Below are 15,304 nucleotides of genomic sequence, written 5' to 3' on the forward strand. Positions count from 1 at the left end.
ATTGGCATGCATAATAAACCCATCCTGCAGAATCAGAGAGCACTCTGGGACAGAGGGAGTTCAGCATTTGGTGAGTGGTTGGGTTTAGATTGATGAACGATAATGGCACTAGCTGATCATGTACGATGTACAGTGTATCAATGATTATGAACATAAGCATCTGAGGTGAACACTTTTAACCACATGTGTGTGTGGTGGAGCTCGAAAAGGCTCTGTGCCTGCTGATTAAGAAAATATGAAGCAGAAACACATCTCTGCACGTTTGGTTCAATACTGCCACAATTAGCTGATCTGGTATCAAACATCAAGACTGCTTAATAGGCACAAATAGGAGACATGATACATGAAGACGTATGCTGCACACACAGGGTAAATACAGGAACGCAGGCACAGCCACGCACACACACACGCACAAGTGAAACCGCAGAGTCCCCGGGGTTTGGTCCCTGCTCTGCATACATGGAGGTTATTGATATCTGGTTGCTGGCTGACACCTTTTAATAGAATCCCTCTTGTTTTAGGTTTCCCCTGCTCTGTTGAAGACGCACATGTCATATCCCCAGAGAGGGGGAGAGAGAGGAGGAGTGATAGAGTGATAGAGGGAGGTGAGGAGAATGAAAAGTGGGGCTATGGCTGCAGTGGCAGTGGTGCACGAATTAAGAGTGGCATTGATGACACTTCCTGTAAGACAGGCTTTGATTTCATAGGCCATTTTCAGCTCTGGTGAGAGATGACACTGACACAGACTGATATACTGGTGGTCCATTAGGCTGGAGGAGAGGACACCTCTCCCTCTCTCTATCTGAGTGGTGATCTCACTGATGTTGTTCCAAGTGATCATTAGCAGAATAAATAAGGAAATGTACGATGCTAAACCAGCTGCAGAGCCCAGAGCAGATAGAAATGCAAAGTGAATTTGTCAACATAAATAAACCACAGGAACACCAGTGTAACGTCTTACTGTGCTGACTCCTCAGTCACTCTGTATTCACCCTGGTGGCTTTTTATATGATATGTGGTGCAACTATCATTAAAATGTAAATAATGTCTGGATTTTTTTTAAGTTCAGCCAGTGATGTCGGTAGCTTTCTGTAATCCTGAGATAATCCCAGCCCCTTACATGTTAGAGGAGGGCAGGACACTCCACACTTAAAGAGATAAAGCTGGTAAATTCAGGAAGCCATGTCACAGGAGGAGTAATGAGTGAGGCAGATAATCTAAGCAACCAAATGATCCTGTATTTGGATGATATGCGTGACAAGTGCATTTCATCCAGAGCTAGACTTGGGTTTCACCTGTCACCTGAGTTTTTTAAGCTTCTTATGACACCTTAGGTCTCATTCTTGTAGTTATTTTTCAGATAATTGGTAACATCACTTCATGTCAGACAGATGTTCTCAGATCTCAGAAATTACAAAAATTGTTATAAATTGATGAGCAAAATGTTATTATAACTGACCAAAGTTGTTATAAATAAATATAAAATAAATATTGGGAAGAAAGGGGGAAAAGTAATCCATGAATTTCTGCCCTGCACATCTGAGAGTGAGGGTTAGTGTCTATACTAATGTAGAGAACACAGAGAGAAGGGGGAAAAAGAGACATGACAACAAGTAAGAAAGGAAGGAATAAGGAAATAAGACTTAATGATGGAAGGAGGCAGGGAGAAAGCAACAAGGGGAGGACAGAATGGCCCAAGGATCAGGAGACAGAGCAACACAAACAAGTTTCTGTGAAACTGCCATGCTACTTCTCACATGATGGCCCCTGTGGAGGCTGTCCTAAGCCAATTACAAACAGAGAGTTGGCCAGGACCGTCTGGAACAAGCCCAAAGTCCATCACCTCTTGCCCTTTCCGGGGAGGGCAACAAGACCTGGCTTTGGCCAGTCAGTCAGCTGCAACTTTCTCTGGAGGAGTGGCATTAATACTGCACAAGGAAAGAGGAAACAAACAGGAAGACAACAATTCCCTCTCTGTCCACTCATTCACACAACAGTGTGTGTTTGTATGTGTGTGTGTGTGTGTGTGTGTGTGTTTGTGTACACATGTGCCTTTACTGCTGTGTCTGAGTCTAAGGTCTCGTTGGGCCTCAGCAATCAGATGCCTGGGTGGGAGCACAAGGGCCACTTCCTAGGTAGCAACACTATGAGGGCTGCACTCTGACCTGGGTATACAAGTACAACACACTGTATCTGTACTGTTCCACACAGTAAATATACAGACAGACACATGCTCCTAATCAGGTGTCCAGTGTGCCTCTGCTGGCTGCTGCTATGTCTGAATTTACCAAAAGAAGTCTCCTGCCTGTCGGATTAACGACTGTGTCTGTCCAGGTGTTGTGTGTGTATTCATGTGTCCATGTGTGTGTGTGTGTGTGTACATATGTTGGTGTGTGCATGGAGGCCCTGACAGGAAAGATACTGTTTAGGGGGCAAAGTGCTTGGTGTTTTATTTATAGTCCATACCAAGTCTAAGAGTTTCCTACCCAGAGGCAGGTACTAAATAACTCACTGGGTGTGTGGCACTGGATTCAGTTACCTTGTATTTGTCCGTGCACGAGTGCACGTATGTGAGGAAATGTAACTGCCAGTGACACAGATTGTTGTGGAGAGCTGGCTTACTAAAACATTCAGCAGGACGAGACAACAGCAAAGCCAGAGAGGAAAGGAGAGAATCTCCTCCTCTCTTCTGCTCCATGGTGCTGACCTCCACAGGCGAGGGTAGGCCTGTCAGCCACACTTATTAAGCATGATAACGGCAAAGGACCTGCTACTGCTGCACTCTCAGCTCACAGCAAATACAAAAGAACCACAAAAAGACACAAAGACAGACAAATCAGAAACTTCCCAACATTTACAACTGGTTTTTCCTCTTTAGTTGACTCCCTGTATTTTTTCCCAGGTTACCTGTGTGAGCTGCTTGCTGCTGCAGAGCTTCTCGGTGAGCGAGTCGAGCTGTGCCGTGATCTTCTCATTGGCCCTTCGCAGCTCCTTGGCTGAGAGTACAGCATCTTTCCTGGCACCTCGCAGTATGTCGATGTGACGCTGCAGGGACTCTATGCGCTGCTGCAGAGAAGAGGAGGAGCAGTGCTGGGTCTTCATCAGCATCCTCTTCCTCCTCCACCTCCATTTTCTCTCCTCTCGTCCCTCGTTCCCAGGGCTCATGCTGTTTATCATCTAACAGGAAGAAGAACATGCAGGCACCTCAGAGTTGACAACTGCACAGAAAAAACTCCAAATCCCTTATTAGAAGCTGCTGCTGGGATTTAACAGGCATGTGTAAAAGTGTCTTTGTGTATGCACAAGTGAAAACTGTGATATATTTAACAACTTGAGTGATTAACATTTTCCATTTATAACCAATTGAGGAGTGTCAAGTTCTTGAAAAAACAAACAAAAAAGAAAGCTTGTAAACTTCTCAGATACTTGTTTCTGATCGGCAGCATGTACACCCAGTGAGTGTTTTTCCTGCTTCAATTAATAGTCGATTAGATTTTTGTACTTTTGCATCGGTGAGGAAAAGGAAGACTTCTTCTACCTTGGGCCCGAACAGTGGGTTGTTTTCTGCGAGACTGTGCTGCTGGAGCTCCTGTGTGTGAGATCAGCAAACACCTGTAGGACTGAAAGAACAGAAAAGTCAGAGACAGTGATGAAAAGCAGCTGTTTAATGTAACACAACCGGTTGACATGTTGTGCTTTCCTGAGATGCGGCTCATAATGACACCATGATCACAGGGTGTGCTCAGTTTAACGCGACAAGACAAATCACCCTGTGCTTTAATAATTCACCTGAGCATGTTCAACTGACTCCAACTGGAACACTTCTCAGCACGGATATTACTTCTGACAGATGCTTGCAAATGCCGCCTTTGTTCAATCACTGTCTGAAGGCTGTGATTCACTCCTACAGTATGACGTGTGTGTGTGAGTGTGAGTGTGTAGTCATTTGCACTCCTAAGTGCCTGCGCGTGACACCTCCCAACTGCACCGTTGTTTGTAGTGACATCAAAGAACCCCCCCATCCCCACCCCTCCTTCCTCTTTGCCTGTTTCCTTTGTGGGGGGGGTCAGGTAGGATTTGATCAGTGCCAGGTTTGATCACACAGTGCCTGTGCAGAGAGGAGAAGGGAGATGAACCCTTTGGTTTGTGACACCGCACTGTCGTGAGGGGCCGGGGCTGTCACGGCGATGAGCCCCGAGGAACTGATGGGCACATTTAGCAGATCTGGAGCGGCGAAACTAAAGGGGATCTGAGAGTCAGGGTCCTGACAGCTCCCTGGCTACATGTACAACAACAATCCTGTCTTCCCTCTCCACCTTCTACCTCGCTCCCCTCCTTGTGTAAAGGTAGAAAGATAGGAGAAGAGAAAAAGACAGAATATCTTTAAAGGTCCCCCCTCTTTCCTCTCTTCATCTCTCTTCTTGACGGACATATCTCTCTGGGGTTTGGAGCTGCCATGTCCTGCTGTGAAGTGGTTTGATGTGGACAAGAGTAAGGGTCCAGGCCTATTGATTTCATGGTGTGGAGAGGAGATGGAAAAGAAACAGCACCCACAACCACACACAAGGAAGCCTCTGTGACAGCAGGAATAAAGGGAGTGGCCGGTTAATGAACCAAACAAATCATTCTAGAAACACTGAATTAATCTGCCAGTTATTTTCTTGATTAATCATATCATTCGGTCTATAAAACTACAGAAAACAGTGAAAGCTATTCAGTATACTATCATATATGATGAAGAAAAGCCTCACATATGCACATTTAAGAAACAGGAACAACCTAATCTTTGGAATTTTACTTAAAAAAATAACAAAAATAATTAGCTGATTATCAAAATTGCTGCTTACTCAACTAATCAATGCAGCACAATCAAAACCTGCACAGAGCTTTGATTGTTTGCTTTTATGCTTTAACATTTTAGGTGGTCAGCTGACCCGAGTACCAACGGTGCAGCTGCAGTTGTGCATGAATTACAGCAAACATTCTGCATTTGTCCCTTCTCTAAAACTTAATGAACAAAATCTGTCACGAAAAACAGTGTCTTTCCTACATCTCTCATCATCACCCTGTCGGCATAAATCTGTAGAGACTGAGGATATTTTGATAAAGAGCACATTGCTTAAATTACTGTGTTAGGAGCAACAGAACATAGGATAGGAAAGAACTTAATTCACAGTGAAGCAGATTCTTCATAGAAACATGGTAAAGAATGTGCATAGACTTGGACAGTTTTCATTGTTACTGTATTTATCCTACCTCTTTCTATGGCTATGGTAATGTAGCTGTGCATAATTGAACACACAGGGACCTTCTGATTTAAATGAAAATACATATGGTTAAACTCTGCTTGTAATCTTGTTTTGTACAGTAGCTCTTTCTTCACACACGAGGAACACTTTACTCCAAATATGCTGATTATCACTTTGTCACCAATTAAAAAAAAATAAATTAGAAATTTAGAAGAAGTTTTACTTTCACACTGATGCAGCTTATGTTTATGTAGCTGAGAGATTAAAGTAAGAGGGCAAACCGACCTTCCTGTTAGCATGTCGTCTGTGAGGCGCTGTCCCTGAGGGCGCACTGTTGAGACTGTCCGAGTACTCCTCACCACTGTCACTGCAGAGAAAGGTGAGGAGGGTTATTACAGGCCAGAAGTTGAACCCACTACACCGGTTCTGAAAAGTACCACCCTTGAACAAAAATCCAATTTACCTTTTATGGTTGATTTAGTTGACATCAAGCAAAAATATGTGCATTTTGCCCCCCCTCCTTCCAACAGAAAATCAATGTCCCATCCAATTTCTGAGCTGGAAGTGTAAATGTGGGTGTAAATTAAGTGAAGAGCTGCAGTGTCTGGTGCTGATGGTGAATGCATCAACATGTATGAGAGCGGCTGTGGCCTTCATTAGCCCTCTGTGTGTGACAGACGTGTGTGAGAGGCACGGCTGAGCGGAGCCAAGCAAAGTTGCATCTGATGGACACACGGTAAGGGCTTCCTGAGACAGACACACACATGCACACACAGAAACACACACACACACACACACAGGTTTATTGACAGTGACCTTTGATGTGAAGGTGGAAGCCAGTGACATTTACGCTGGCGGGTTTATTAAGGTGGGGCCTGGGAGAAGCAGCGGAGGTAAAGACCACAGAGAGAGGATCTAACTGGAACATGACAAGACCGGGGGCTAGTTAGGGTTAAACCTGGTCTGGATGGGGCACAGGGGCTTGCTGAGGATCACTTATCACCACCACTAAGACCAAGGTTACATACATTTAGATGCTACCCAGTTCCTGCTGGTGGGAAACAGTTCTGACTTAAATTCAGTCTCGTTAACAGAAATCTAAATTCATTGATTTTAATTTATATCATGTGCAAACTGACATATAGTAAACTTAACATGACTCTCAGAAAACATAAGGTCAATCAGTCATCTATAATTACTGTAACTGTGTTCACAGACAACCAAAGTTGTCTCCTGCATGAGCTTTAATATGCAGTACAGTTAAGAAAACTGTGCTGGCATGTTATGGTGATACTTCAGGGGATGTGTGTGTCTGTTTGTGTAGCAAACCCATACTGTAAATAAACACAGGTAGTCAAATACAGACACAACGTGAGTAAATGGGTGAAGAAACATAATGAACACAGATGCTTGGCCACTGACGGAAAGTTAAGGACACATGGGAGCCAGGGAACGAACCATCAACTCTCCAATAAATGGATGACCCACTGTAACTCCTGAGCCACAGCCCAGAGTCAAAACCCCAAATGTGGGAAAAAAAGGTCCTTGAATCCCTGCAATGCAGTTCAAGGTCATTAAAGTGGTGCTGGTGGCATGTGGTAAGAAAACACCATTTAACATTCATTGTTACATTTTGTCCTTTCCATTAACTTGCCACCACTAAACATATATAAACATATGTTACACATATTACTTTCATTAAAACATTCTCCATACCCCGTGCTCTCATTCTGTCCTGCTCGCCAACTGATGATCTCAGAATGGTCAGCTGCCTCCAGCAGCTCTAAACTTGAGAGAGCGTGCCAGAGGCAGCAAGAGAAATAAAGGGGGGGGGGACACAAAGACTTGGCAGTAGCCTTAACGAGTCTGACATCTTTATTTGGCTCTATTTAGGCCGAAGCTCCTTAGGCAGAAATACTGTATTTCCGGGAGCGCCTACCAGATGTACTGCTGAAGAAGACCCCTGCGAGAAAAGAGACGCAGGAGGCTTTACAGTAACAAATCAGTTGACAGGTGCCTTAAATAAGACAACATCTCAGTTTAGAACCCTTCTTCACAAATCCACTTAGATCCTCCTCTCAGGTAAAGCATATATTAGACTGCTGCTTATTAGCTACATGGAGAGGCATTAGGAAAGCAGGGCAGAGCTGCACCCAGTCCCTGTTAAACGGCCTCATGTGGATAGAGCTGGGGTGGATTACAGTCAGATGAATTAGTTGGTGAAGAGATGGCGAGTTAGTGGGACGGAGCAGAAGGGAGAAGCCATAGAGAGGCATACAGGGAGAGAGAGTGAAGGGAAATAAATATCAGCGAAAGCTCTGAGTGTTTGAAATCAAATCATTCCGACCATCACTCAATAAATGTTGGCTCAGTGGCTTTTTAGCATAAAACATACATGAAATAATTACTGTCGATGGTTCTTAATTTAGAAGGTGTTAAACAGCTTGTAGACATCTGGTACTGAGCCGAGTAGGGTCATTCAAAATTTATCTAACTAAATTAAGGCGAGGAGAGGAGAGAGGAGGGTGTGGGTGTGGTGTGGTGTGTGTGTGTGTGTGTGTGTGTGTGTGTGTTACAGGGGTGGCTGGAGGAAATAAGTGTAGCACACACACATGTGTGAATTGACATGCCACAAGACACCCAACATATAGACACAGGGTGGGGTTAGCTTCAGTACATGTTTGTACGGGTGGAAAAAGTGGGTGAGCGGAATGGGGGTGGGGGGCTGTGGAAGAGGGGTGGGGAGGGCGGGGGGTACTTGCAGGGGGATCCTTAGTGCTGTCAAGGGGGGGTTAGTGAATATGCACAGGACCAGTAAATTAAATCAAACTGCCAAACTGTCAATTTCAGGATAGCGTGACTAGTGCATGAAAATGGCATCACTGGAAGGTATCAAGGCTTCGGCGGCCTCCTTATCCCTGAGCTTTTCTGGCATTGGTTCAACTTTGTGTGGAGAGGTGGCTAATTTTGCATGCAAATTTCAGTCAATAAGCTCCAAGCAAGGCGTCCCAAGATATTTCAAAGGATCTGACAGTAGTTTCCCCCTCCTCTCTCCCTCTCTCTATCATTCTCGCTCGCATTCTTCTTTTGGCTCCTGAATACCAACTAGACAGAAGATGAAATTCAATCACCCATTTGCTTACGCTTTGCATATGCACGTTGTCCCCTCGATGCAGCGTGGCCCCCCTACCATTCAGCCAGCCCACCCTCTCTGCTCCTACCACCTAAAAATAATGAGGCGGGAGGCGGTGAGAATAAGAGCGTCTGTGTGTGTGCGTATCATTACCTATCTACGCTCATGTCCTCCCACTCGTCCTTAGTGGGACTGGAGCTGCGGCCTTGCCAGCTGATGGCTTGATTGGGGCTGACTGTTCGGTCGCTGCACTGCCGTAGCGGACCTCTGAGCCTTGTTGTCTTGAATTTGACCTTGCTGCTAATGTTGCTAGCGTTCCCGCCCGCCCGCACCGGTCCTGCGGCACGGTTCCTATAGAAGTCCCTGGCTGCCCTGAGAATTCCCACCTCCTGTCTTAGCTTCAGCAGCTGATGATGAAGCTTGGTAGCCTCTTTCTGAGAGTCAGCCAGCCGGCCTTCTAGAGCCGTGATCTCGCTGCGATGCCGCTCCCCCTGGGCCAGGGCCTGGGCCTGGACTGCCTCTTCACGAACAGCTTCCTGGGCCTGCAGGTGGTCCAGGGAGGCCTGGAGTCTGTGGCAGTTGAGGGCCAAGTCTTCGTTGGCCTCAAGTAGCTGCTCTTTCTCCTCCCTCAGCCTCTCTGTCTCCTCCTCCAGGGACATCATCCTCCGCTCCAGCTGCTCAATCTGAGAGAATCAGACATATGAGGCCTCAGTGGGACAACATACTCAGGTTTTTTTCCTTTGCATATCTGTCTGTTTTTACCATAAATACTTAAACTTTTGAACATACTGCTACTGCAATGCCACTGAAAAAATTAAATGTTGTTTGATAGTTTCTGATAACAGTGAAAACCTGAATGAGAAAGGCCACAGCCTGATTTGACCTGTTTGTGGTCACATGCACACAGTGGCTTTTATGAGCCGCCTGGCTGAACCAATGAGAGGAGGCATCACTGCTCTCTACAGCCTGGAAAGAGTACGGATGACTGAGTGGCACCCCCTTTACCCTGATCACCCCTAACTAGACAGCAACCATGAGCACTTAGTCTATTTGTCAGATCTTTGGTGGAGACTGTTTAAGAGAACAGTGGATGCCTGCTGGGTTTGTGCCTCCAGGCAATTTCTCCCTTTTATTTGGTTCTCACTCTGCCCGCTGGTGAAGCCTGGTACCTTTCAAACAAAATTAGATGGCTATCCCTACTCCCAATGATTCACTGCCATGAAGGCAGAAGGGGGATGGTGGGCAATATATAAACTCATGCAAGCAGGGGTTTTAAGAGCATGTGTGCGGAAACAAGAGCAACCTACCAACAGCGACAATACTATAATTCTGGTATAACTTAATACGGTTTCCTCCACATTTATTCTATTTGGTTATTCTGGTGAGAAAAACAAACTACCAGGCTGACACTTGGCTTGGAAACGAGTTCATGACCATTTCCTCCAAGAGCGAGAGGAACACTTTTAAATCATTCTCGATGGAGCACAATCAAACTCTCAGAGAGGCATTGTGCTGTAGTTACGGCTCTGTCGGGTCTCTATTATTGGCAATGACAAAGAACACTTAGTGATGGCACAGTGCTGTACCTTTTTAAATGACTGCTCCATTCGCTCTGAAGAAACAGAAGGCTTTTTTGGAGTGCTGCTTTTGACCTGGCGCTCCTCTACCACTTTGTGAAGCAATTCTGCAGAGGGGAACAAAGCTCGTTATTATGACATGATGTGTCAAACTCGGGCTGCTCAATCAATAGAATGATAATAAAAAGGGTACATTAAAACAATTAGCATTACTAAGGTCTAATTTCCCTCCTAAGGTCCAGTTTTTTTTTTTCTTCGTTTGTCAATCAAATCAGAAGGAACACAGAATCACTAAACGCTGTTTTCACAGGGACCTGTAATTTTCACTGCTGTTTGAAAAATCTCATCAAATAGCCTTTTTCCTCCCGATTAACAGAAAGGTAGTTTATTTAGTAGTCCACGAGGAAATAGGAAAACAGCGTTCAAAAGCACACACACTGGTACATGCAATGTGCAACCTCTCTCTGGAGATCTTAAACAAACGAAGAGAAGTGTTTGAATCCCTTGTGAACACACAGCCCCAGGCTGCACTGCTTTGTAGTCCACTCGGTTTCCCCAGTGGACGACTAATCTCCTCAGACTAACGTGCTGCTTTATTCTGAAAACTTCAATAGTGGCCTCAGCAAACATATGATTTTGAGCTTTATGATAACAACAGAATGCATACAGGAGTCCAAACGTTTGGGGATTTGATGCACACATATTCATGTGCTCATACACAATCCAACAGGCCTCAGTGTCACAGTCTGACACACAGTATAGACCTGCAGAAGGAGGAATATCTTCCCTGCTCACACAGATGCAAAGGGCAACACAAAATAATATAAAATTTTCTGCCTTTCATTCCCTCCTGTTAAACATTCATGACAGGACGACCAAAATAATTTGTACAATGAGGCTGGAAACATTAAAAATTCAGAACCTTGACTTTTCAGGTCAGTTGATCTTTTGGAGAGTGAGTTGGAAAAAGAGGCCGTAGAAGGAGAGAGAGTAAAAAGTGAGAGGGGCTGTGTTATGAGGAGCTGCTGCTCCCTTGCTTTGCATTTGACGCTTTGCCCAGGGAAGTTTGTTACTTTGAATTAGCCTGCTCTTTTGTCTTTCCAGCATGTCACATTCAATCAAACAGGGCACCAAATAGGACAGGAGGGCTGCCGTGTTCGCTGGGTACATAACCAGGTTGGGAGACAATTATCCAGCTCCAGTGCCGGTGGCTTGGGAGTTGGCACCTCAGCACTACCTTGATAAGAAGACGTGGTGGCTCCCTAGTCACCCAGTGTTGGAGGAGGTCCTGGCACTGCGGCATATATTAACGTCCCTCCCATGTCTCCTCACAGGCTGCAGCACAAAGGCCCTGTTCCTTTCATCTGCTGCCTTTCGTTAGCGTGATCCTGGTGTGAGCGATTCAACCCTCCATCCCTTTGATCGGGTCACAGAGGCTCTTCAGGAGTAAATGTTGTGGCCATTCACTTTTTTTTTCTTAGTAATGTTGAGTTTACGTCTTATTCGCTCCACACATTCTAGTTTTTTTAATCTGAATGTAAATGATCTAATTTGATTCACAAAGTTTAAAGTGAGAATACCTGCCAAAATTATCACAATATACAATTTTCTAATTTACCCTGACAACTATATCATAGGCACCTCTATGACTGAGTAAACAAATTGTGTCACAATCTTTGTCTTTTCCTTCAAGAAACGGTTGTCAAACACTGTTGAAGTTTAAGTGTTTCCTCTTTTCACTACAGAAAGAAAAGCTTCAAAATATGTCAATCATTCTAATGCTAAACCATCTGTGCTTTTCATAGCATGTGTGTTCACACTGGTTATTGCAAGAAAACTAGTTATCATCATAATATAAACCTGTCTTTAATAATTTTTAAGATTGGTATAGAATAGAGAGAGAAAAAAACAGGCATATTCAGTACTGCTCTATGTGAATTTTTGTCTGAAATAAACTGAAAACTGATTTGTAAAGTAGATACTGTGTACCATTTATATTTAGTGATTATTTGTCTGACGAGATGTAAACTAAGTGTGTCCTTTCTAAGCAGCTTATTTCCTGGTATTCCTGACTGGACTGTCAATAGGTGAGGAACCACTATTTTAATTAGTGCCATCCTTTAAATCACACTCTTGCATCTCCAACAGACACCATCATTGGTTGTGAAGAAAATTAAAGTGATCTAAGACAGATCGGTTATTGAACGACTTAATTAAGGCCACTGGCTGCAGTGGTCAGAGTCTGACAAAAGGATGCAGATTGGATTAAAAGCAATGTGCTTTTTAACATTAGGAATGAAACGTGAAGACAAGATGAACACTACTTGATCTTCTAATCAATTTGCAACGAGTTGATCAAGTCTTAATTGAGTTGTCCTGTTAATTCCACTGGGAGTTGTCTTATTAATTCTGCTCACTAACACACACAGCCAGAGGTGAAAGGATAAAGCTTAAAGGTGCTGTCATGTTAGGCATGCAGGACTTTTCACCATTACAAGTGTTCTTTTTTTTTTATACTTTGTTCTTTAGGCCTGTGGCAACATCCTTGGGTAGAAGTGAGAGAGCAAAACACTAAAATTAGCAGTGTAAAATTTAATTTAGGCAAAATATCCCCAGACCAACAAAAAGGAAAAAACAAAAAAGCAACAGAAAGAAGAAGTGATTTTAAAGAATCATGTTCAATTGGTTATTTTTTTGTCTCCAAAAAAACTGAGGGGCTCACCTTGGTGTTCATTAGCGAGACACAGGTGGAGCTCCTTCACCGTGGCCCGGTCCATCGCAGCCTGGACTCGTAGCAGGTCCAGCTGTTCCTCCACGCCAGCCCTGGAGTCACACACATTATGAACTTTCCTTCACACAGCTCTTACGTCAAATCTACTCTTCTGCAAATATGAATGGAATAACAAAAAGACATGTGAAATCAGAACCAGTACAAGTATTGTATAATGAGTATCTTTTTAAATCTCCACAAATTCCACTGTGGAATCCATTATTGTAGAAACTTTCCCCCCCCCCCCACATTTCACTTGATTCTTGTGCACTGGCTTCTCTTCCCAACAGAAAAGACGACATGGCGAAGAACTCAACTAATTAAAATGGTTTTTAATTCATCTGGAAATCAAAGTGACAAGCAACATGAAGCACCAAGGTAGGAGAGTACAGGGTGTGTGTGCGTGTGTGTTTGTGTGTGTATCATAACAGACAAACAGACTGGAAAGAGTGCCCAATTACCTCTGTGCAATTAGCTTGATTTCTGCTAAAGGCTAATTATGTGGAGCCATGCTCGAGACTTTGCACTTTCAAGTTATTATTAGGACCCCAACTGAAGTCTACTGAGGATACACACAAGCCCGCTGAGACAACCACACCTGAAACACACACCTCATTTCCCTCCCCTCTGCTCCACAGAGTCAGAGAGGAAACAGTAGAAACAAGCTGCTGCTACTGTAGTGGCATTCTTCCCTCAGTTAACCTCATTACAACAGCAGGTCTTCATTCTGACTCACTTCTTAAGGCATGGGGCGAGTACACTCTGAAGGAGTAAAAGGGCGTTCGTGGTTATGGTGATTTACGATGAGCATAATGGCAATTAACTTAAACTAGACGCCTGTTTCAACCAATCTCATTCTGCTAGATCAACCAAGAGATTTTTCCATACATATGCCAAGAAAATGACTCGGGGAAAGTTATCGCCACAGCACAGGGAAGGGAAGTAATTAGCTTTTTAGCCCACACAGTCCAGTAGAGGCTTGGTCTAATGGCTGACCGCAGCTTAAATAAGTACACAAATGACTCTCCCTGAGGGGGCTTGAGGAAGCAGATGGATATGTGTCGCTCCTCTATAGATTTTCCTCCATAAATGAACTCAAGTCGATGAGGCACCGGCACTGCCTTATGTGTTGAGGCTGTTAATGGGACAAACGAGCTGAAATATGCAGCATGTGGAGGGAGCCTGGTCCATCTCATGTTTCTCCTTTATGCCTTTTCGGATGCTGATAGTATCGACGCTAAACCAAAGTTCATATGCAAAATATTCAATTTTGCTGAAGGATAAGCAGACTTTCTTGGATGAAGAAGGGATTGGATTGCAGATGGAGTTCATTGGCTGGGGGCCTCCAGTTTCACATCATAACATTCAAGAGATGGAGGACTATTGCTTCCATATTCAACAGTACTCAGTTGTTGCAGTGTGTGCTCCTATCTTCCATATCTTCATTTTGCCAAGGTAATTTGGTGAAAGTAAAAATAAATGCAAGCCTAACACAATTAATACATTTAACAATTACGCCATTTTGGTTTGAATTTGGTCAATGACTTAAAATTGCCATTTATATATATTAAATATATATGTTTTATTTTATATATTAAATATATAAAATAATAATAATAAATAATATATTATATATTAAACCCATCTTTCTACAGTCTGTACAGGCTTTTTTGTTTTTCTGAGGACATGTTAAACAATTTCGAACCTGATTTCATTCTCACTGCACAACTGTGTCCTTGGATGGTGGATGCTCATATCTTCTCTTACAGTCTTACTCCTCACACGTTGCTTCCTTGTGTGTGTACATAATTTTATAAACAGATGCTTACTCTTTTCAGTCCATCAGGGTTCTGATGATGGGAAAAGAGCAGCTTTGAGAATTCGAAAGGATGTTTAGCCATCACTGTAAGACTGTGGTAGCACCGAGCTAAATCCCAACCTCAAGGAGCTATGTTTTAGATCTGCATCACATTATAGCCACCTCCACCTGAAACCGATTCCAGACCTTTTCCGCGTGTTAGACTACCTCCAGTAAAATGCATGTTTTCCTGTCATATCTCAGCCATCAGTGGAGAAAATCTCCCCTACAGATGCACCTCCTATAGAGTATTTCAAGTCTTTCTTTTTTTAATCTGGATAAATCAAATGAAGCTAGCCGGACAGCTTTAAATTCCCTCTCAACTTGCTGCTTCACCTCAGGTAGAATAACAGTCAGCAGGCGTAAGAGCAGAAGAAGTTTCTTGGCAGAAACCAAAGTACAGGCACCAGACAGGTGTTATGTTTGGTAATGATGAGGTCTGCGATGTACGCGAGTCTGTGTCTCACGCCGCTCTTTTGGCCCCATTTTTAAAAACATTTGCAGAGCTAGAACTTCAGCCCTGAGCTATCCACTCCATGTCATTTGATCTCATCCCTGCCTGTGCTGCACCTAGCACAGCTTGGAGCACAAACTGCCAGCCTCCATCCACAGGGGTGTACAACACAACATCATCTGCAGCCATTGTGCTTTCACGAGCCAGCCTCCTTTTGGTTTCTAGCTCGGCACATAAAAATACACAGGAAGAACAGGGAATAG

At 43.9% G+C, this 15,304-nt stretch overlaps 1 protein-coding gene across 1 annotated transcript in view; it reads right to left on the reverse strand.

Annotated features, from left to right (window-relative positions):
• cntln (centlein, centrosomal protein) overlaps positions 1-15,304 on the reverse strand; it is a 75,032-nt gene that overhangs the window by 23,710 nt on the left and 36,018 nt on the right. The window contains 7 exon segments of the mRNA XM_051070270.1: positions 2,908-3,103; positions 3,105-3,177; positions 3,539-3,620; positions 5,535-5,616; positions 8,536-9,065; positions 9,969-10,066; positions 12,682-12,782. Of these exon segments, the coding sequence (XP_050926227.1) occupies positions 2,908-3,103; positions 3,105-3,177; positions 3,539-3,620; positions 5,535-5,616; positions 8,536-9,065; positions 9,969-10,066; positions 12,682-12,782 (1,162 nt within the window).

This window comes from Lates calcarifer, linkage group LG5 (genome assembly GCF_001640805.2).
Source record: "Lates calcarifer isolate ASB-BC8 linkage group LG5, TLL_Latcal_v3, whole genome shotgun sequence".
Taxonomy (NCBI): domain Eukaryota; kingdom Metazoa; phylum Chordata; class Actinopteri; family Centropomidae; genus Lates; species Lates calcarifer.